This window comes from Hippichthys cyanospilos, chromosome 19 (assembly GCF_059441005.1).
Source record: "Hippichthys cyanospilos isolate Australia breed blue-spotted pipefish chromosome 19, RoL_Hcya_1.0, whole genome shotgun sequence".
In the NCBI taxonomy this organism is placed as follows: Eukaryota; Metazoa; Chordata; class Actinopteri; order Syngnathiformes; family Syngnathidae; genus Hippichthys; species Hippichthys cyanospilos.
Window position 1 is genome coordinate 15,146,763 of NC_142387.1, and position 24,473 is coordinate 15,171,235.

Consider the following 24,473-nt stretch of genomic DNA (forward strand, 5'->3'; position numbering starts at 1 on the left):
ATCACAGATAAGATTGAGTCCAGCTAAAAGTCTTTTTTCCCACAATACCTTCTGTTTTAGAGAAGCTTTGGAGAAGGCGAAAGCTGAGGAAGCTCTCAAAGCCAATCAGAAGAAGCCGCATGATCCAAACCAGACCATCAGCGAGGACGCTTTTCCAGCTTCAGGCGACGAAGCCCGAACTGAAGACGAGGAAACCAAAGCTGCTGTGGTTCTGCAGAGCAACTTTCGAGGTTACCAGGAAAGAAAGAAATTTAAAGATAGGAAGAAGACCGTGGCTGGAGCTGAGCTGCAGCTCCCACCCGCCTCGCTATTAGAAGCTGAATTTGACCAAGACGAAGGTGTGAAGAGCCCTGAGGATGAAGATGAAGATACGTATGAAGCAGAGGAGAACGAAGACAGCGATCACACGCAGGTGCCAGACGAAGATGAAGACAACATAGAAGCGGTGGATGAGACGGTGGTTGCAGAAGTCCTGCCTGAAGAGAACGGAGACTCCGCGAGCTTACATGAGCAAACTAAAGCCGCCACGGTCCTCCAGAGTAACTTCAGAGGGCACAAGGAGAGGAAGAGGCTTCAGGAGGAAGCCCAGAGAAACCTCAACAACTCATATAAGCAGGAACTATCAGATGAAGACAGCATGGAGCAAGAGAGCGGAGACCCGGAAGAGACCAAAGCAGCCGTGGTCCTCCAGAGTAACTTCAGAGGACACAAGGAGAGGAAGAGGCTTCAGGAGGAAGCCCAGAGAAACCTCAACTCATATGAGCAGGAACTATCAGATGAAGACAGCATGGAGCAAGAGAGCGGAGACCCGGAAGAGACCAAAGCAGCCGTCGTCCTCCAGAGTAACTTCAGAGGACACAAGGAGAGGAAGAGGCTTCAGGAGGAAGCCCAGAGAAACCTCAACAACCCGTATGAGCTAGAGGCTTCGGAAGAAGATGCCCCGGAGCAGGACAGTGGGGACCTGGAGGAGACCAAAGCAGCCGTGGTCCTCCAGAGTAACTTCAGCGGCCACAAGGGACGTAAACAACTTCAAGACAAGGTGAAGATCCCTGGAAGGAGGACACAAGAACAGACAGAAGAACTACAATCCTGTGAGAACCTTGAGACGCCCGAGGAAGTGGCACACGAGGAACCGTTATCTCCAACCGACGTTCAGCTTGATTTAACAGAGGAGGCTTTGGATGCTTTTGATGTTGTGTTGGAATGCGAAGATGAGAAACTGGAGGAAGAGGAGGCTGCGCTGAAGATCCAAAGTAACTTCAGAGGCTACAAACAGCGCAAGAAACTGAAGGCCAGCAAGCAGGCGGCGCAGGAGGAAGCCCAGCAGCTGGAGGCCTTTTCCAAACAGGTCACCTGCAAATACTCAGAACCTCATTTACTAAGATGTTAAAGTGAGTTTGAGAAGATACATGGATCTGGCTCACGGCACCAAATGAGCAGTTCTTGGGAGAAACCTTCACCTTATTTTTATCGCTAATGCTCACTACAGTAATAGTCACTATTTGGGGTGTAACAAGTTCTTGAGTAATTTGAGTACCTCTGTGCGAACAAAATGTGTCAAAGGTCAAGCTAACCATATCAACAATTATTCATGCATGACAGTGACACGCCGCTAACTTCGAAATGAATTTTATGTTCCCAAATTATTATTTTGGCAGCGTGTTGCGACGTTAACGGCTGATTTGACTTCATTAATGCCCCGTTGCCTTCAAATCAAGTTAAATTGTGAATTATAAGGAAGTTAAAAAAGAATTATGTTCACATTGTGGTATATGGCATTTGCCAGTGATTAGCTAACTAAGATAACTAACATTAGCGACTAGCAAGCAGCATTAGCGGCTAACGGCACTCAAAAGCCTTCTAGTCTTATTAATTTAAAGTTATTTTGACATGCAAATATATTTTGTCATGTATTCTGAATTCACCTTTAACCGAGGAAAAATATATTTTTAGAAATGTTATCCAAACACCAGATTAATCAGCAGAGTTTTTCGTTAATCCGCACGCTAACCGTTTTTAAATCAGGCGCCGAATACCAATCACAGCCATTCTCCAGTCTACTCATGCACTGCCGTTTGTCCGCAGATCTCAAAGACTTCTCACAACTTTGTGGTCCTGCAGCAGAAGTTGACGGAAATTATCCAGGCCCATCGATCAAACCCAGAGAGGAACGGCATGTTCGTCAAGGGGAAAGCGATCAACGGCTTCGCTACTCAGATGCACAAGACGCGTAAGTAATGCTCATCCATCTTTCAGTTAGATGCGTTTGTGTTATTTCCTGCTGAAATTTTCGAATTAGATTTGTAAACGTTTAGATCGCGCCCACAGCGGAGGCGAGGATTTCTCCACACGGCGAGTGGAAGCCTTTATTTCCGCCCTTTGCGGCGAGGAAGGCGATGTTATCGGCGCGGCGGTCTCGTGAGCTTCGATTAGATCGGGGAGCCGGTGAAAGTCAAGTGGGCAGGCGGGAAGCGGCGCTCTATCCACCGTGTCATCAAAATAAGTAATTGCTTTTGGGGAAGGTGAGCGGCCGCAGGCGGCAAACGCAAAGTTCACCCGCGACGCTCGCGGGACGCTAACGACGCCATTATCTCGTCTGTCACTCTTCACATCGGAATTGAAAATAATTGTCGAGGCCGATGTGTTTGGGATTGCTTTGTGAGTGATTTTTGCATTTCGATTAGGCTTGATAGCGCCGCGGTAATTAGGGTGATTTTGTTTTTTTTTAATTGTGGGAATCATCACCTAGTAATCACATGAACTTTGTCTATAATTGATTAGATGTCCAAATTCTTTTTCATGGATGAGTAATACTTCGAAAAACACATTTTTCTGCTCGCGGTCGAAGATGACATCATCTGCGCCAAAGGCTGAGGTAAGGACCAATCACAGCTCAGCTTGTGAATGTCACATGACCAGTGGGTGATCCGCGACTGGCAAGTCATTTTCAATAGCAAGTGGCAAAATGTGTTTTCAAAAATGTCAATGAAAAATACATTTAATCAACATTATAGACTAAATATTAACATTTTACTGCTGAACATGGCTAAATAAGTGGACTATCCCTGTAATAAAATAAATCATGAAAGCATTACACAGTTGATAAAAAGTAGGTTTTATTTTTACAAATGCTATATATATATATATATATATATATATATATATATATATATATATATATATATGAGGTGAATTAAGATGCATGTTTTTAGCCGTGTCAAAAAACAAAGCGATAAAAAGGGGTTTCCAAAATTAAGACCATGGATTGAAATGGATATTAAAAAAAAAAAGCTTGCTAGTTTAATACTAACTATTAAATAATTAACTAACTAAATACTAACTAATATGTAAAACAACATGGCAACATGATGGTGATTAGCATAGGTTTTACGGTAACCTTTAAGCTACTAAAAGCCGCTATTAAAAAACAAACAACGTAGCAACAAAATACAAAGCAATACACATTCACACACCCCAAAAAAATTCAACCAAAACATAACCAAGTATGCTACCTTAACGCTAACATTTAATGCAAAATATAGATTAGCGTAAATGTTACAGTTATTTTAGTCATTCTACTTGCCCTTTACTGACTTTTCCTCGGCAGAGAAAGGCCCGGGGTCTCCTGTAAACTTTCCCCGGCTTCATATTCATGCCCGCAATCATCCACTCCATCATCATTGCGCAATAAACGGGGCCGTCGCAACGCTCCTCGCGGGAAAGGTCGTCAAAGCTTAATCGCGTCGTGCCACAATTACGGCGGCCAATTAATTGGCGGCGGCGTGGAATTGTTGCAGCAATACAAAATGACCTTTTCCATGATATTGTAGACTTTACACACGCTCCGCTTTCATTGGATGGATTTTTATTCACCTGTTTGCGCCATTAATAAGAAGTAGCGTGGGAAGGTCAGGGTGATGTATGTTCAATTGCGTGAGAATGTTGTGGCCGTCGATCAGCGGTGACAAAAATGATCAATCACCGTGTAGTCCGCCAAAACCTTGCTAGGGGCGAAAGTAGGAGCAATCTGAAATGAAGCGTTGTGCGCACACTTTGCAAACTATACACGTTGATTTTTCTTCCTAATTTTGGAAGTACTTTTAAAGGGGTAATAATTAGTTATTTATGAGTATTTTTTTCCTTCAACCACTCAAATTGTTCAGTAGCGTCAGTTCTATCCATACATAAGTAAGTTAAATTTATCAACACCCCCCAAAAAATGGAAAAATAGTATCTATGTTTGGAGCCTGTGAAGTGACGATGACGATTCAAGACATAGCCAGTAACTGGTCTCTACCGCCATCTACTGTCTTGAGGCGAAACACAAGTCAACAAAGAATTTTCTGTCCGCTCACATAGTCTGACTTTGAAATTTTACATGGTTTAGTCATCTACTGGAAATTTCAGGTCCCTAGTGTTTTTTTTCCCCGTTGGTTGTTTTGTGAGATCATAAAAAAATCTAAGGAATTTCTATCATTTGTAAAATAATGCCACACATCTTACGTACAGAAAAGCGTACAAAAAAAGACTTTGATTTTGTTCGAAGCGACAGAACAAGTGCTGAAATGTATCAAAATAAAAATATGCAAAGTTAGCCGCTGACTGGCAGCGTCTCTATTGGAAAATTCAAAGAGGCGGCGAGGCCTGGAGGTTAAACTGCCGCGCGGATGGAGGTCAGCTCAATGAGAGAAAGGTCGCGACCGGGTCAACTGCGCGGCGAGCCGCTCGGCCGGAATGAATCAACTTTGTCTCAAACTGAGTGACGCCCGCGTGAATTTGTAGATCTCTTTGCACACATTTTTCAAAGTCTGTACCGGATTAATCGGATTTCCTTTGTTTCCTATGGGAAATATCGCTTTGCTTTCCTTATGGTTTTTGATTCGGTCAGACTCGGCGTACAGCGCAGATTGCTTCTTCTTTCCAAATGTCTTTGTGTCCGCCATTCAGCCGACAAGAGACTGTCACGGCCCCCCCGCCGCACCCTGCAGCCCAAGACCCTCAACACCCCCGAAGACTCCACATACTACACTTTGATCCATGTAAGTGGCGTGAAAGATGCTCCAGTTTCTCCGTAAAATAGTTTTCGGTCTAAAAACAGCAGCACATTCGTTCCGTCCTCCTCCGAGCGCCTTATTACTCAGCTTCATAGCGCCAGCGGGAAAAAAAAAGGGGTTTGCGCTGAACTAAGTGTGCGTAGAGCGCATGTTTACACTGCAGAAGATGATGGCTGACGTGTTCTCTCTTCCCTTTAGCGCTCCGTCCAGGATGACAAACGCAAGCCCAGGAAAGAAGAGTAAGTGCATTTAACGTCCTCTTAGCCGCCAACGCACGGCGACGCCTCATGACGCGCCGTGTCAAATTTATGAACGTCTTCCCGGACGCGTTTTATGTTCGAATTATAAATGGTGCTGGCCTTCTGGAGGACAGTAAGGTATTGCGCGGGCTCGCGTTATACAACTGAGTGCACAGGCGGGAACACGGGTCCGTAATCGTGCAGTAGACAGGAACATTTTACATGCCCCGTTAGGAAGGAGAGGCCATCGGGAGACTTTGAGGGAGGGGGGTGGGGGTAGAGGAGGCGGTCTGCGCTTAGAACAAACTATCAATCTTATATCATCTGAAACATTGGTGTATGTTTGAAAAAAAAATATTTGAGTGTGAATAGTAAGGGGATTTAAAGCGTAGCCCTGTGGAACACCAGAAAGAAACAACATCCAAACAAATATAAGTACCATTTTTGGACCGTAAGCTGGAGTGTAAAGTCGCAGCAGCAAAAATTGAGGGAAAAAAATGCAGATAGGCTGCAGTGGACTATACAAACAGTGAGAAAAAAGTTACAGCTTATAGTCCGAAAAATACGGGAAATAAAGAGATGTTTTTGCCGGGCCAAAATTGTTTGTATTGAAGGAGGATGGTTACCGATGATTGGAGCTGGTATTCATTTTCAGTATAAAGAAAAATATCGGCATTAAAAAAAAAAAAAAAGCAGACGTTCACACCTCCCGGTGTCCTTGAGGCTGATTGGAATATCGTTAATGTGTGAAACTCATTGATCTCTGTGTGGAAAATGCTCCGGTCACACGGAGGTCAGGATGGACTCTTCATGTGTTCACCAAGAGTCAAACATCGAGACCACCCGTTTTGGTCTTGACTTCTCCTCGTCCGTCTTTGTAGTCCAGGTAAGCTTGTGGACGTGGACCAACACTACTACCAGGCTTTGCCCACCAGCAAGTCCACGCCCGCATTCGCCTCCGAGGAAATTTCGCCCAAAAACGGCGTCCGGCGCAGGTTATCCGAAGACCCCGTGCGCGCCGTAGAAACCGAGCCAAAAACCGGCGAGACCAAGCCGGACGAAGCCAAGCCAGAGACCAAACCTGCCAAAAACGCAAGGTAGTCACTCATTAGAACACTTTCGCCCAGTTGCTCGGAAAACGTTTACGAAACTACGTGGTTCTTTGTTTTTCCATCGACTTCAATGATGGAAAAAAATTACTTTTCAAACAAACCGTCAACAACAAAAAGGGTTAAATCTTAAAAATATGAAACTTTGTAGAGAGGCTGACTGAAATCAGCATAGACGCGATGGTATTTGTAAATACAAAATAAACTGCTATTTTTCCACACTCAGTGGGTCAACAAGTACATTTTTAGCTTGATGCTAGCATAAATATAAAACGCTGTGGATAAGCTAACGTAAACTTGCACTGATCTTAGTATTTCTAAACTGTCAAACTGTTGAACACATACAGACTGTTCAGCAAAAGAATTCTAGCTTAATGCTATTTGACATGCCATAGCCAGGCTAACAGAAAGTAGCATGAATCTTACGGTGTTTTTTAATTTTCAAACTGCTACATTACCACACAGACAGACTGTCAACAACAAAAACCATTTTTGCTTAATGCTAACAAAAAGGGAAATGCTGTGGACAGGCTAACGGAAATTAGCATAAATGTTATGCTATTCCTAAAATGCCAAACAACTACTATTTTACCACAAACACTGAATTGGCTTTTGCCGATATCAGAAATCGTTTTTAAAAATACATGCTTAAATATATGCAATAAAGTGGACGTTTATTAACTCATTCAATGCCAGGGACGTATGTTCACGTTTTTTTTTTTAAGAGTCCGGACATTCAATCCCAGTGACATAAGTCTAATAATTAAGTATCAGGAAATGAATGTCCTTAATATACTTAAGTATCGATTTAATACTTATCCGGGATTCAATGTCCAGATTCTTAAAAAAAAACGTGAAAACACGTCCCCGGCATTGAATGAGTTAACTGAGCTCAGGAAAGTTTGCGCTGGAAATTCAGTCATCAAAAAAACAAACATTTCATCACCGATAGCGCTCATCATACAAAATAAGAAAGAAAAAAACCACTTTGTAGAAATGAACTTGTTTATCCGATGATTCTACTTAAAAGGAAACAACATCCCAGAGGCGGCCTCTCAAATGAGCGCGCAGATGGCGCGGCGCGGCGCCTTCGTCTGGCTGCGAGCGTTTAGGTGCAGATTTAAAGCCAAGCTAATTACGGGAGAGTCGTCGTAGCGACGACGCCCGCAGCTTCCCCAGACGTCTATTCAAGTCTTTGCCGTTTTTTCACCGTTTCCCTCCCCAAATGTCAAAAAAAAACAAAAAAACAATGACTCTAAATCAGAGGTGTGAAAGGACGGTTATGACTGTAAAGTCAAATCAATTTTAAGTACGATTGTCACACTCTTATTTAGTTTTGCTTATATGCTAGTTGCTTTACAAATATTTTTGGAAATTGAAGACAAATTTCAGCATTTCGCGAGCCACGTGAAATGATGTAGCGGGCCACGTCTGGCCCTCCAGCCTCCAGTTTGACACCCGTGCTCTAATTTGTTTTTTTCTCTGGTCCGCAGTCGCTCCATCGCCAGAACGCCGTCCGACGACAACCCGTACGACTTTAGGCACCTGCTGAGGAAGACCTCGCAGAGACGAAGGCTCATCAGACAGTACCGAGCGAAAGACTAATTTTTGTTTTTTATTATCTCATCATCTCTTTGCACTAAAATTCTGACCTAGAGCTTTTTAGACAAGCGCTGAACACATATGTGAATAAAAAAAAAAACTGCTTTACGTTAAAAATGACTGTAAATAAAAGCATTGCAAGTTTGCAGTTTTTTTTATACGAAAAAAATGCTGCTTGATTTTCTCAGGTTTTAGCTTTTTAGATTAATTTTTGTCAATATATAAATATACAGAACTCCACAAGATGCGGCTTTTAAATTTTCAATTTGACATTTTCAATTGTCAAGAAAAACTCCTGGGGACCCAGCTGTGAGCCTTGGGGTGTTCCACCCGCTAAATTCGATAGCGGGTGTTGCACAAGATGGCAGCAGCAGTTTTGAACCTCATAATTAGTTTTTTTTTTTTTTTTTTTTTAATATGAGAGTGGAAATGTAATAATTTCAAGTGGAAAGAAATCTTATTTTAGGGGGGGGAAAAGTTGCCAGAAATTGGCGCGTACAGCCATGCTGTCATGAAATAAAAATACGTTTATGATATAATTTTGATATGTAGTTATAATAAATAAATTAACAGTGGTCTAAGAACAGAATATGATTGTGGGGGTGGCCAAAAAGTGACCATGGCTTTACCATGTAGCTCCGCCCCTGGATACTCCCGGCGTTTTCAAAATAAAACTTTAGAGGAAAAGTTATTTTCATTTGTGTCCACTCTTGTATCCGTTTTGTCCCAGGAAGACAATAAAATGAATTGAACCCCACTTAAACACATGAGACATCATTGGAAAGGCCCGGATGTCCTCTATTGAGGACACTGGGACTTCAATTGTTATTTCATTTATCGTATTTATCTTTTCAGAAATAAAAATAATGACTACATTAAGTCATGAAAATAATGAAATAAATAATGATGAACATAAATGTCCACTATAATGGACACAAATGAATAAGCCGGGTCTCAGATGAAATGAACATTTGTTTCCTTTTTTTTTTCTCATGAGTCACCTTCAGTACAAGTATTCGAGTAACGAGTATGAAATTCTTTTGACGTGACGATCTGTGACTCCGCAGTGATAGAACGACCCTCTTTTTTTCCTCTCTCTCTTGCCCCCCCCCCCCCCTCCCGCTCCGAAAAGGGGGGGGGGGGGGGGGCGTGGGCAGGCAGGGCTCGCAGCCGCCCTATGAGACGCCCTCCCGGGCAGACGTCTCTGTCGGCATTCGCTGCAGCGTTTGGAGCAACCGCGTCGGCGTACGTGTGCAAAAATCACGACGCCACGCGGCTCGACATGACCCGCAAGTGAAGGCATCACGATTTGGGGGATTTTTTTTTTTCGGGTGACGTGCAGATTAGAAGTCACGCGCTTGCTTTTGTAATCCACTTCTGTTTTTTTAAGGATGTAACGACACTTTTTTTTCCCCTCTGGACTATTTTCTAATTAAAGAGTGCGTGTGAGAATTTAAATTCTGCAAGCGCCTTCTCTCTTTCTTTTTTTTTGGTTCCCCCACCCGCGTGTGCGTGGATGTGCGCGCGTCCGCAGACGTCGAGCACCAGCAGCCGGCCACACTCGGCGTGCTCCTGAGCCATGGCGTCCCCGGGCTTCTGGTCCCTCGGTGCGGGGGACAATTCGGGCAGCCAGAGCCCCAACACTCGTGAGTCGAAGCCGCGCCACGCGGATTTGCGCTTGCGGGCCTTGCGTCATCGTTTGTAATTCGCCAAAATTCCCCACGTAAACTCGCTTGACATTTTTTTTTTCCCTGCATTCCTTCAATTAATTTGCGCATTTTTTCTCTGTTTGTAGCCCGGGCTTGGTGCCAAGCAGCGGCCCAGAAACTCTCCGGAGGGCTCGGATCTAAAATATGTGGTAGGTCCAGCTCAATTTGATGATTATTTTGCATGATTTTTTTTTCAATGAAATGTGTTGATTTGATGCATGCAAGCGCTCCTGAACGTGAACGAGGGGGACAAAGGTGCATCGGAGCCCCCCGCCGCCAAGCAACAGCAACACGCGGCGGAGGGCAGCTGCGGATGCAACAAAAGCTGCAACTGCACCAAAGGCGCCGTGCAAGGCTTCTCCGACCTCTACTCAACAGGTGCACGACACACCTAAAAAAAATGGAAACAAATATTCATTTCCAGCGATTTTTTAAAAATTATTTTCAGGCCCCTTTGCGTGTTATGTAATTGACCTTGCGCTTGACGTTTCTTGATTTTTTTTTATTTTTTTTATTTTAGCCTTCGTGATCATTAAAAAAAAAACATGGGTTCGATGAGCAAAGGTCACCTTGTTCAGTTTCCGAGAAAAAAAGTGCGTTTAAAAAAAAAAAAATGCATTCCTGCAGATCTGCTCCCGGCCATGGACGGCGACGCAAAGACCTTGAGCTTCCTGCAGGAGGTGGTGGACATCCTGCTGGCCTACATCGTGGAGTCGTTCGACCGAGACACCAAAGTGATCGACTTCCACTACCCCAGCGAGCTGCTGCAGATGAACAATTGGGAGCTGCAGCACGAGCCCAGCACGCTGGACGACATCTTGATCAGCTGCCGCGCTACCCTCAAGTACGCCATCAAGACAGGTGAGGAGTGGCCAAAAAAAAACATTTATTGCGCAAGAATGAAAAAAAAATCACGTTGTTTTTTTGTGCTTTTTTTTTAAAGTGAAAAATAAAATGGGAGCCTATCCTCCGCTTTTCTCTGAAAGCTGCCGTTTACACAGGCCCGATCCATACGAAATTCAATCAAAGCTTTTTTTTTTTACATTAAATTCACGAATAAATAAAAAAAAAATGGTGTGTTGAAATTGTTCCATTTTATTTGATCAGTAATTGCATGAAATAAAATGACATGGATCCGGATACAATTTTATATAACCTCTTGACAAAAAAAGAGTAAATGTGGTGAATAGCATTTGTTTTAAAATAGTCTTTAATTTTGCAGTCTTAGATGCAGCCTACAAAATCGAACATTTCCATTTAATTATTTGCCTTAAAACAACAAGAAAATGAAAAAAAAAAGATTGGATAGATAGATAGATAGATAGATAGATAGATAGATAGATAGATAGATAGATAGATAGATAGATAGATAGATAGATAGATAGATAGATAGATAGATAGATAGATAGATAGATAGATAGATAGATAGATGTAAAAAAATCCTCCTATAAAACGCAATCTGACAATTTTGGGGAGCTGTAACTACAAAGAAACGAGGACTGAGCTGTGAGCCTTGTGGTGCTCCACGTCTACTTTTATTTATTCATCTGAAAACAGTTTTTCCCCTCCCTGTTCATGGTGAAAAACATTTCTGTTTCGTTACACGAATAAAAAATGGTTTGTTTCGCTACCAAAAAAACGAAGAACAATGCAGACTTTATATTGATTTAAATATCATTTTTAACAATGAATAATTGATCTTGTCTTTTCTCCCCCATCTTGTTGTGTAAAATAATGTATTCTATCGCCTCGCACGTCATTCCCCAGCCCACCCCAGGTACTTCAACCAGCTCTCCACTGGCTTGGACATGGTGGGCCTGGCCGCTGATTGGCTGACGTCCACCGCCAATACCAACATGTAAGTTCAAGCAGCTCATCATCATCATCGTCATTATTATTCATCCCGTTTCCCTTCCATGCGCACGTGCTGATAAAGGGCCCCCCTTTGCCCCCTTTTTCCTGTCAAATGAACAAAAAGGGGAGAATTAGCCCCCTTTAACGCCACTCACCCCCCCTCTCTTGTTCTATTTTGTGCCCCCCCCCCCTCCCTCCTTTCCTTGCATCCCCATGGGAACAAGAGAAGGAGAAAATTGGCTGTGAAATTAAATCCAGCGGCTCCATTTAGTGTGTGTCTGCTTTTGGGCTGATAAAGCTTCATGTCGCTTGTCCAACAGTCACCAAAAAAAAAAAAAAAAAGGGGGCAATTAATTACAGCCTCTAAGGTCGGACATATATGGACATGCCTTTTATGGACATGTCTTTTATGGAGAGAAATCACTCACTGAAATATGTGGAAATAATATTTTGTTATTATGGTATTTTGTTGCTGCTTTTTTTATCTAATCATCCCTCTTTTGCCGTGATAATTATTTTCTGTTCCGAGTAAATTATTTAAAAAAAAAAAAGAAGCTTGAATGGACACGTTTTTTGAGTGCACCTGCACAATATCATCTTTGTAATTTTTATAATTGAGGTTGCAGCTTACGAAATTGCCATGGCATCTTTTCCTTTAATATTTCGCAATAAAAATAAATAGGCAAATAAATAAAAAGGAAAAAAAGAGCTTTATTACAGTTGATGTTTGTCTGTTGGGTCGCATTTCTTCGTGTTCCGAATTTGGATATCTGATGTTGGGTTTCCTGTGACGTCGCCACGCAGGTTCACGTACGAAGTGGCTCCGGTATTCGTGCTGCTGGAGTACGTGACGCTCAAGAAGATGCGCGAGATCATCGGCTGGCACGAGGGCCGCGGCGACGGCATCTTCTCGCCCGGTGAGCTCAAGCAAAAAAAAAAAACAAAAACACTGTATATATATAATAATAATTAAAAAAAAAAACACGAAATTACTGCCGTTATTCAGCGGGGGACGATTGGGAAGCCTCCTCCACAATCAATGTTTTTAAACCTTCCTTTTTGATCACTATGCATCGTTTGATTTGAATATGATCATATTTACATTCTGTATATATTATTATACATTTCATGATATCATTTGTTTTAATTTTGGCTTGTCATTCAAATAAACACAAACGTCAATATTTTCGTCTTGAAATGCTTCCTTGTTGTTTTTCTTACTCTAAATAAAATCAAAGAATGTAAGATCTACACGTTTTAATCATGTAAAACATGAGCGATTGTCTGTCATTGTGACTTTACTTTTGCGTACTTCCATCGTAAAATCCGAATGGAAAACACGAAAAAAAAAAAAACACTCACTGCAGTACTCAATACATCCATCAGGTGGTGCCATTTCCAACATGTACGCCATGCTTCTGGCCCGTTTCAAGATGTTCCCTGAAGTCAAGGAGAAAGGAATGTCATCCGTTCCCAGACTGGTGGCCTTCACTTCGGAACATGTAAAGCCCCATCGTCATATTAAATACATCATTTTATTATTATTATCTTTGCCAAAAATCTCCTTTGAATTGAGACTTCCAAACGTCATCACAAGGGTGACTATATTTGTCACGCATGCCTATTAGGATGGAAATTCTGTGACATGGCCTACATTTATGATGTCATATTCTGTATTTTCATATTCCATAGAGTCATTTCTCCATCAAGAAAGGAGCGGCGGCTCTGGGGATCGGCACCGAGAGCGTCATCTGCATCAAGGCCGACCAAAGGTGACCAAATCTATAATAATAATAATAATGATGATAATAATAATAATACTAATATAAAAACGTGGCCTAATTCATTTGTGGCTAATTTAGCATCCATTGTGTCTCAGCACGACAGTAATCGGATCCCATCCAAACACAATTGAAAAAACTTGGATGTCCTCTACTGAGGACACTGGGACTTAAACGGGTAGCTCAAAAATAAATGTCCACCATAGTGGACTAAAATGAATAGGGTACCTCTCAGGAGGGCGTATACACACCGGCCAATTTTTTAGGTTTTCAGTTGCTAGTTTTTTCTTGACTGTTAGCTTAATGCTAACAAACAATGCAATTCGCCATATACAGGCTAACAACTAGCTAAGGCCATCAACCAATGCCATTTTTCAGAATACGGTTTCATATTAGGAAGTCAAATATGTTTAAAAAGAATCAATTATGTATTTATTTAAATACAGTAATGTTATTGTTGTTTTTTTCCAGTGGCAAATTGATCCCCGCAGACCTGGAGCGGCGAATCCTGGAGGCCAAGCAGAAGGTCGACACGCTGGCGACATTCGGCGACACCGTCGAGGCGAACGTAATTTGATCCCCTGACGTGTGGATTCCAACGCAGGGTTTCGTGCCGTTCTTCGTGAGCGCCACGGCGGGCACCACGGTGTACGGCGCCTTCGACCCGCTCATCGCCATTTCCGACATTTGCAGGAAGTACAACGTCTGGATGCACGTGGACGTGAGTGGATCGCTTCGACCGATTGCTTTGCTCTACATCACAGCTACACACGCACACACAAATGTGAATGCAGGTTATAAATCATCTCCCGTCTCTCGGCGGCCATTATTGCCCCCCTCCTCCTTCCCATCTTCTTTTTCCACCTCCTAAAGATGATTTAGTCCGGACATCTCAATTTTTCTTTTTGCAGTGAATTTTCATCAGAATTCATCATTATTTTTGTACAGTAAAGAAACAAATTGAATTTATCGGACCTATCCAAAGATGTACGTTATAAAGTGAATTTTGAGCTGTTATTTTCCGTATTAAAGCATTTAATTACTTCTAAAGTAATGGATTGTCTTAGGTTATTATGTACTAAAGTAATTGATTAGTTTTGGCAATTAAGTACAAATCGATTACTTTAGTAACGATCCATTTCTTTTGTGACGAGTCAGTTTAGTAAAAAAAACATTTTAGTCTGAAGTACATTAATATTAAGATACCAAAGTAATCAATTACTTAGAGACGAAAGCACTACTTTAAACTAAAAGAATCAATTACTCTCGATGCTGAAGCAATTTTAGATTCTAATTAATATTTAGTTACCTAAAGTCATGTATTACTTTGGGCAGTTAAGTACTGATGTAATCGATTATTTAGCTAATTAGGTACCTAACTCATTTAATGCCAGGGACTTTATTTCATGTTTTTTAAGAAACCGGACACCATATACTTAAGTATTAAAAGCATACTTATGTACATTAAGGAAATTTATTTCCAGATATGTAAGGTTTAAATCCATACTTAAGTGTCTGGGATTTAATGTTTGGACTCTTAAAACAAACGTCCCTGGCATTGAATGAGTTCAGTAATTGATGGCCTTAAGACTAAAATACCCAAAGTAATTGTTGAAGTTAATATTTAAAGTGTAAAAAAAAAAAACAAATAAATGTGTGTGTTTTTTTCTCGTCAGGGCGCGTGGGGAGGAAGTCTGCTCATGTCCCGAAGACACCGGTGGAAGCTGGACGGCGTTGAGAGGTAAGCGTCCACTCCTTTAATTCTTTCAAATACGGCTAACGCGGTTAACTTTGGATGCTAGCATAAATGCTGCTTGCTACCGCAGAGCCAATTCGGTGACTTGGAACCCGCACAAGATGATGTCAGTGCCGCTGCAGTGTTCCGCCCTGCTGGTGCGCGAGGAGGTAAGCTTTAAAAAAAAAAAAAAAAAAACTAACCACAATTGAAAATTCATGGTGAAAAAAACTGCCATTAAAAAAAAAAAAGTCAGAAAAATATCCACAATAACTGAGCAAGTGTCTTTCGTCCTTTGGCGCCCTCTTCAGGGCTTGATGCAGAACTGCAACCAGATGCACGCCTGCTACCTGTTCCAGCAGGACAAACATTACGACCTGTCCTACGACACCGGAGACAAGGCGCTTCAATGCGGGCGCCACGTGGACATCTTCAAACTCTGGCTCATGTGGAGGGCCAAGGTGAGGATCCGGGCCCGCCCGCCGCCGTCTAGCAAAGCATCATGGGGATTTAAACGAGCGCTCTTGGCAGGGTACCATCGGATTCGAGGCGCAGATCGACAAGTGTCTGGAGCTGTCCGAGTATTTGTACAACAAGATCAAGGACAGGGAAGGATACCAGATGGTCTTTGACGGAAAAGTATGCATATCTCTTTTTTTTTGTCGTTTAATTAGCATGTCAGCGCTAAAAAGTTGCTACGGCGTACTTTAAGGATGTTCTGACTCGTTTGGACACCTGTCGCTAGGCAGAATTCAGCTATTGGCAAATAAAAATATGAATAACTAAAAGTAGGGATGGATCGGTTGAGCCCTTGATCGGCAACGATATTCAACATTTTCACATTTATCATTTATCGCTTTTTTAAAATATGTTGACTGATAATAAGTCAGCTTAAAACTGTTAAATTCTGGGAACTATTTGTTTGGATTTTCAATTCAATTTTTAAGATTTATTTTTTACAGTGGAAGTGCTGTATTCTTCGTCTTTTCTTATTGTTTGGAAGAAATGAAAAATCTATACGGAAATCTATGCTCTGTATACATATCTCTGAATCTACAGCACATATTGGAAATGTAAAAATAATGTGATTTGGCAGAGATGCAACATGTGCTTTGTAGTCCATATAAAAAATTTATTGCAAAAAGAAAAATAGCACCATCTGCTGGATGTTTGTGGTGCACTCTGTAGTCTCTTTGGCTCCACTGAGTGGAAAGAAACAGCGTCCTCTGCAGGATTTTTGCGGTGCTGTCTCAAATTCAAATGTAAATGATCTGCGAAATAGTTCAAATCCGGCTGAAAATCACGTGTTTTTTAGTAAATAAAAATGACAAGAAGAGAACAATTGTGGGCTGTAGAAGAGCACAGTCTCATTTGTGCTCTGTATTCAATATAAAATACATTGTTCTAGCTTTGTCTGAAAAGGCTTTTGGGCTTGGGCGACCCCCCCTGGGCGACCTCCCCCCCCCCCCCCCCCCCCCCCCCCCCACCATTATATGTCATGAAGGCGCAATTAATTGCTGATATGCATATGAATGGCGCACAAATACGCTCCATCGAACACCAGGACACGAAAAGCGTGCCAAGATACGGCGAGACGGCCATCTTGCAAAGATGCCTCCGGACACTCATTTGCATGACAAAATGAAAATCATAATCGTTTGCTTTTCATTCCTTTCTGGTCCAATCTTGTTTGAAGCGTGACGTTTGATTTTAGTCATGTGTTTGATTTCATGTGCGCGCAGCCTCAACACACCAACGTTTGCTTCTGGTATCTGCCGCCCGGAATGCGCTACATGGACGACAAAGAGGAGAAGAAGAAACGCTTGCACAAGGTGACTCGAGTGGAAATCACTTTTATTGAGAAATTTTGAGCAAAATTACTATTTAAAAGATGATTTCATAGTGAGAAACTTCGCCACCGCCTGGTAAAGCTACAATACGGTAAAATGACTCCTTGTTCCAAAGACTTGCATTTGATTTGCTGATGCTAACTAAGGGAAAGGGATTAGGCGAGTTTTTTAGCATTTGTTAGCGACCACTCAATGAGAATTTCGGGGCGGTTTGATTCCTTTGGAGATGACTTCATCACTATCTTTGAAAGCTAAAATACAATAAAAGTACTCGCGGTCGTCTAAAGGCATTTAGCTAATTTGCTAATGCGACTTAAGACGAGGGTAATGCTAGTTAGCATTTGTTAGCGACAACTTTTACAGTGATTTGAAGCCGTTTTTACTTCACTGAAATGATTATTTGATTCATGTAAGGACAACCTAGTGTTATGAAATCTAATTTGTTGATGACAACTAAGACAAACAGATGATGCTAGGCCGTTAGCACGTGTTAACGACCACTTTTATTGAGTATTTTTGGCAGTCTTTACTCACTGAAATGTCAATTTGATTCAAATAAAGATATAAGTATTCAATGTTGTATTAAAACCTGAAGCTAATTTGCTAATGGCACTTAAGACAAACGGATGTGGCTAGTTTTTTTTACATTTTGTTAGCGGCCACTTTTATTGAGTAATTTTTCAGTTTTTCTGACTATTCGATTCATTTGAAGATGGCTTAGTGATGTGAAACTTTAACATTGTCTAGTAAAGCTAAAATACAGTAAAAGTACTCACTCTTATCTCAAAATCTGTTGCTAATTTTCTAATGCTAATATTGCAAACTTAATTGACAAAGAAGCAATGTTGCCCAACTAGAAATCAAATGAATGAGGACATTTAAAAATACAAGTCATTTAATCTTTAACTTGTTGTACTGTATATGCTACGCTTCCTCGCTAATTTAGAAAATTAAAAATGATAGCGAACACAAAATTGGCTCAATAATTTCCACCAAATTTGAGTCTTCAGTGGCAGGAGTTAGTAGCGCCGGTTCTAGGCCTAGCTTGTTAAAAAGTACACAATTGACTGTCTTCACTTCTCTGTGCTAGCTATGCTAATTTGCTAACGCTAATTTACGGATGGAAACTGGATGAACAGGCTCCGGTTTTTAAATACGGCTAGCGTTAAAAGTGAATGAGCTTGGAACCGTTTGCATGCCGCAGGTGGCGCCGGTGATCAAGGCGCGCATGATGGAGTACGGCACCACCATGGTGAGCTACCAACCGCAGGGGGATAAGGTCAACTTCTTCCGCATGGTAATCTCCAACCCGGCCGCCACCTTTGAGGACATCGACTTCCTCATCGAGGAAATCGAGCGTCTGGGCCAGGATCTATAAAAGACCGTTCCCATTGTTCCGAGCTGCGCTTTATTCCCACTCAAAACTAAGATTTTATTCGCCGTTTAAAATGAATATACGGTGAACCCGTTTATCACATGGAGTCGAAATTTGCGTTTGAGAAAGTCCATATAATTCAACAATGGATATTTACTTAACCTAGCTTAGTGCTAACGCTATAGGATTGATGCCTAGCGTGCAAACAATGTGGGGGTTCGTTGTATTCTTATATAAATATATGTATATACACATATATCTCTATATTACGTATGGTAGCTTTGCTGTGGACCGATGCGGTCCAAAGCGTTGTATAAGTGCTTCTGTCTGCCTTTTTCCGCTCGTGTTGTCCAAACCCACAATCGTTATAATCGGTGTAACTTAAACTGTGCTGATACGTGATAATGTGCAATAAGTCCACAATTAATAATACTGTAGTTATTTTTCAGTATTTTTTTATTTTATTTTAATGGCCATGTGGTGACGTTTCAAAGTGTATGTGTTCTCTAGCGTCAATCATTTTGTAAGTAATTTTTAAAGCGAGTCTTTGGCCTTCCTTACCTCGACGTAAACGACTGCCGTCGTATCTCGCCCTAGCGTTAGCGCCGTTGCTACTTTGCCAATTTGCCATGACTCAGTCGACTAAAAGGTAATGTACCAAATAAGAAGCGAGTGAATCAATGGCGCGAAACAAGCGCGTGCGATTAGCTTCCTGGCTAATGTGGGAATCTTAACGTCGCGGTTAACAAACGTGTTGCAAACATTTGATTGTTAATGCAAAATTGGCTCTAATCTTTTATCTTGAGGAAATGTCTGGTAATTGCTAACAATTGTTCTAGAGCTAGCTTGCTCACAAATGCGTTATCAACTGCCATTGTGTCTCACCCTAGCGCTAGCCTCGTTGCTGATTTTCCGATGCTGATGTATTCTTGCACTCAATCTGCATAAAGGGATCATTACAAAATAGAAACCAAGGGAATCCATGGTGTGAAACAAGTGTATGCGATTAGCTTCCTGACTAATGTAGGAAACATCTAGGCTAACAAATGCAAATTCACATTTGCAGCTAGTTTGCTAATTTAGCATCCGTAACTTCATTCCAATAATGTGATGATGTACTTTTAACAGCCTAGTCAATCCATAACATAAAGGTATTCGATTAGCTTCCTCGCTAATGTGAGAACGGCTAACATTAAAAAGTCAGTAGCACTATCGTTTAAAAATGCAAACAAACGAACACAAACTGTGAAATTAACAAATTAGTGTAAATGATTTGAAGGTAGATTCTGGAGCGCTGATTCTACATCAAGCTAGCTCAAAATAATCTCATCCTAGAGCTAGCTATACGGCTAATTCGCTAATGCTAATTTACCACTCATGACAGAATGCATCGATGATGTTAAATTGATTAGTAATTTGCGATTAGCTACTTGGCGCTTAAAATTTAAGGATTCAGTCACACTGATTCCAGAACTAGCTAACATTTGAAAATGTAAACAAACTGACAAAAACTATGAAATTAAGAAATTTGAAGGTAGATTCAAGAGCGCAGGTTCTACAACAAGCTAGCTCAAAATAATCTCACCCTTGCGCTAGCTCTGCGGCTAATTCGCTAATGCTAATCCATCGCTCATGACTCGGCTGTTTCATTTGATAGCTGAGTGCATCGAGGATGTTAAATTGATTTGCGATTAGCTACCATGTTTATGTAAATATTTAAAAACGGCAGCGATTTGGGGAATGAAACTACTTCCTGGTGCCACTTCCTCGTACGGCTCCCCTTTAGCTCGCTTTACGCTAGCTGCTCCTTGATTCAATCTACAGCAATATCGACGATGTGATTGGTTGTAAGAAAAGCACAATTAGCTCCACAATGGCTTTTGATTTGACCAGGTCATGTGTAAATATTGCTGGGCGTGTATACATACATGTACATAAGACATATAATCAGAGATTATTTGTGATGTTTTTTGTCAAGGTAGAGCTTGGGCGGGCAAAGTATGGTCCGCGCGACACATTAGCGACAGTTCTATAAAATATCTTTTTTTTTTCATTATTATAAGGTTTTGATTTGGTAGATAAATAACGACGATAATAACAATAAATAATCGCAAATTTATTTCATAAGATGACCCAACTTTGCCTCTTCCCACGATCTAGCGTGTCAACTTTGAATGTATTTTCGTCCCGCGTGTGTGTATCGTGATGGAGTGTGCGCCTCGTTTGTGGTGACTTTTGTGAGCCGGAAGCACTTTCTGTTGTGGTACGTGACGGCGTGACCTTTGTGTGTCTGTTGTGGCGTATTTTTGCTGCCTTATAGTCCAGTTTTGCTAGTATTGTCTGTACATGAATTATTACCACCTGACACCTTGATGCTCTCATGTGGGGCTCGTGCACTTTAGCATACAAACATTAACACACACACACACACAAGCCAATGATGTGCAATGTCTTTGTTCCTTAATGAGGGTGACAAAATATGTTGAAAAGTAACCTTGAATGTGCAATCAGCAGCGATTACGTTTATATTTTTTAGAAATGGCAGACCGTCCAAATTAAATTGACAGAAACTTGACTCCAAAGTCTAAAGTCCTCTAAAAGATGTGGAAGTACAGTAAAAAAAAAGTACATCAATAAAATGGGAGAATAGACGGAAAATGTATGGAATTTAAAAGCTTTAAATAAGTGTGCTGTGTTGGATTGTGCAGGTTAAAATTTTAATTCAGTGATTCTACATATAACCACTAGAGGGTGCCTGTGTGCCACTAATGTTTTTCCTGATCCCAGCTATTCACGGAAGTCCACTGCACTCTATAAAGATGTGAAGCTAAAAGGCTAAATGCTAATGACCCTTCTATTATTATTTTTTTTCTTTTAATGCTGGGTCTTTTTTTTTTTTTTTACTGTGTTTCAATTCACAGTTACAAATGTGCCAATATGCTTTTTATTTTCCAGAACGTAAAATTGTTGGTAGTCAATATTCAAACGTTTGTTGAAATATCAACAAAAACATTTCAAAAACACAGAAACTTCACTCATCCTTGTTTTCAAACAAAAGTGTCAAAATCTTTCAGAAATTGACCTGAAAATTGAAATGATTAGTTCCCGGAAGCCAACACAGCATTAAATTGATTTAATATTCGGCCTCAGATTAACCAAAAATAAAATGTAGTTGCTGAGAAACTCTATTTAAGATGAAGAGGCGGGGCTCAATTTGTCTAAAAGAAAAGTAGTGCTTTGCTGCCATCTTGTGGCATGTACCTGCACTCCCAAACATTTGCGTGTCCTTTTTTGTCGCACTTTGGAGCTTCTGCCGTATTTGTATTTTTATTCACGTGACGTTTCCGACGCGCCGAATCGAGAAGTTTCGCTAACGGCTAACGGCGGCGCGGTTGTCTGCTTCCAGCCCCTCGTCCTTTTGCACGTGCATGCATGCGCTTACTTGCCTTGCCCTGCTTACCGTTTGTGATGTAGCGCCTCCTATATATGCACACATATATATCTATAGCTATATATCCGCGTCTATGCAGTATCTATGCGTATATTATCTCTATTACCGTCAGTGTTTGGCTTTGTAAGTAGCTCTGGTGTGCCGTCCAGCATATGATTGTGGTCTTTGGGCTTTGGTGTCAAAAGCGTGTCTCTGTGCCGCCCGCCAGCATGCCGACCTCGCCTCTACGCTCTGTCTTCTTCTTCTTCTTCTTCTCCTTGTTGTTCTTCTGCTTTTCCCGCCGCTTCTGCCTGAGTGTCATATATTCTCGCCGCATGTCTCCCTCCCCGCGCTCTGACTCGGTATTTAACCTCTCTCTCTTTCGCCTGGGGGGGCCTCTGGCCGCAGGGAGCCGCCGCCGCCGCCGTTGGGGACTCTTGCCGGTCGTGTCGGACGTTTGTTTTTTGTCGCAAAGACCCTCCGAGCATATTGATGGAATCCTCATTATTTGCTAGTGTAAGCATTCGATAAGCCTTCATTGACACTAGACGATATGGTGCAAATGTATATTCTCTAAAGTGATGTGCTGGAGTTAACGTTCATTTGTCCTGTGTTACTCTTTGGGGAAGAAAATATATGAATAAATATTGTAAGTAATCACAAAATGTCTTTCTGTAAATATTCTTGGGAAAGGTAAGCGTCCAACTATCGGCGCTCGTTTTAAACATGAAACAATTCCACCTCGCCTGTTTAAGCAACTATGTAGTATTAGCCTTCGGTCTGCTAGATTAAGGCTAATGCTAACATAGGCAACGATTAGCATCTATGTCTCTGTGCTATGACCCTTTAAGGAGTTGAATGCGGATGGACAATGTAACAGTGCCCAGTAAAAACAACTATGGAACATTAGCTTTAAGTCTGCTAGCTTAAGGCTAATGCTGACATTTGCAATGATTAGCGTCTATGTTTCTGGGTTATGACCCTTTACGGAATTTAATACAAAACATGTAGACGGGCAATATATAAGTGCCCAGTTTAAAACAACTATATATCATTAGCCTTCAGTCTGCTAGCTGAGGGCTAATGCTAACATAGGCAATGATCAGCATCTATTTTACTGTTATGACCCTTTACGGAAATGAATACAACACATGTGGAGGGACAATATAAAAGTGCCCAATTAAAAACGACTGTGTAGCATTAGCCTTTAGTCTGCTAGCTTAAGGCTAATGCTAACGTAGGCAATGAATAGCATCTATATCTCTGTGTTACGATCCTTTAAGGAATTGAATACAACAACTGTGGACAGACAATACAACAGTGCTCAGTAAAAACATCTATGCAGCAATAGCCTTTTGTCTGCTAGCTTAATGCTAATGCTAACATAGATAATGAATAGCATCTATGTCACTGTGTCATGACCCTTTAAGGAGTTGAGTACAACACATGTGGGCAGACAATATAACAATGCTCAGTTAAAACAACTACTTAGCATTATCATCAGTTTGCTATCTTAAGGCTAATGCTAACATAGGCAATCATTACTACCTAGTATTTTCTTTTATGCAAACTGTTTTTTTTTCCTTCACAAAGGGGTTGAAACCTAAAAGAAAACGTTGTGTAGCTGACAAGTTTGCCTGACAAGTGTCTTTTTTTGCAGGGTTATTTATGGTGTTTATGTTTTTGGAAAATTGTTGTTAGCTTACCAAATAAATTCACAGCTACCAAAAAAATGAATTTTTTTTTCTTCAAAAATGTTTGTTCTCAAACTATATTTCCAAGAATTTGCATAGGCACCATATAACATGTTCACTATACGCACATTTTGCTTCTCTTTCCTGTCGGCGGCCGACTGCTGCGTGTTTCCCCCTCTCGATCCTCCCCGGCCGGCTTCCTGGAACTAACCCAGCTCGGTGACTCACGTTGCATATCAGAACAAAAAGATTGTGAAAGATGACGAACGAGCTGGTGTGATTTTCCCGAGGTTCACAAGTACAAGGTGTCTTTAAGATAGGGGACGCTCGCTTCGCTCATGATAAAGAAGGCAACCCCGTCGTAAAACACTCGGGAAATCACATGCATAAAAACTTCATATATATATATATATATATATATATATATATATATATATATATATATATATATATATATATATATATATATTAGGGTTCACGTGATTCTTCATTGGCTATAACAGTCCTTGGAAGAGCTTTTATTTTCTTCAGCGTGGAGTTTCTTTCTTAGTCACAACTGGTGCCATAAAAATGACGTTTATTACCGGTCCGTTGTACTTTTCTCCACAAAGTGGGTCAACGGGGGGGGGGGGGGGGGGGGGGGGGGGGGGTGTTACCTCAGCATAAAAAGGCAAGAAGGCATCCCTCCACTCCGAAATGCACGTGAGTTACTTCACTACCTACACATCATGGTGAGCTTTTTTCCTTTGATTCATTATGTATATTCAGTTTATATTGCTGGCATAAATTGCATTTATTAGGGGGGTGAACCTACTTTTCTGTAAACATATATATATATATATTTTTTTTTGTCTTAATCCTGTAATTTAGTAAAAATATTTCCCCAATTTTATACATATATATATATATATATATATATATATATATATATATATATATATATATATATATATATATATATATATATATATATATATATATATATATATATATATATATAATAATAAGCAATAATAAGCAATAATAAATAGCATACTCACT

At 41.0% G+C, this 24,473-nt stretch overlaps 2 protein-coding genes across 2 annotated transcripts in view; both read left to right on the forward strand.

The window, feature by feature from the left end:
* myo3a (myosin IIIA) overlaps positions 1-8,148 on the forward strand; it is a 33,253-nt gene extending 25,105 nt beyond the window's left edge. Inside the window, exons 32-37 of the mRNA XM_088401692.1 lie at positions 61-1,348; positions 2,086-2,230; positions 4,948-5,039; positions 5,253-5,293; positions 6,175-6,390; positions 7,896-8,148. Of these exons, the coding sequence (XP_088257818.1) occupies positions 61-1,348; positions 2,086-2,230; positions 4,948-5,039; positions 5,253-5,293; positions 6,175-6,390; positions 7,896-8,007 (1,894 nt within the window). The 3' untranslated portion in view covers positions 8,008-8,148. The remainder of the gene's footprint in view (positions 1-60; positions 1,349-2,085; positions 2,231-4,947; positions 5,040-5,252; positions 5,294-6,174; positions 6,391-7,895) is intronic.
* A 994-nt stretch (positions 8,149-9,142) lies between these two features.
* Positions 9,143-23,475, forward strand: gad2 (glutamate decarboxylase 2). Its single transcript, XM_088401694.1, has 16 exons — positions 9,143-9,650; positions 9,800-9,862; positions 9,939-10,091; positions 10,341-10,574; positions 11,481-11,571; positions 12,372-12,484; positions 12,954-13,069; positions 13,260-13,339; positions 13,820-13,874; positions 13,953-14,069; positions 15,025-15,089; positions 15,175-15,253; positions 15,395-15,544; positions 15,615-15,722; positions 16,826-16,915; positions 18,138-23,475. Exons 1-16 carry the CDS (start codon positions 9,584-9,586, stop codon positions 18,309-18,311), a joined length of 1,755 nt encoding a protein of 584 aa, XP_088257820.1. The 5' UTR covers positions 9,143-9,583; the 3' UTR covers positions 18,312-23,475.
* Positions 23,476-24,473: the final 998 nt, after the last annotated feature.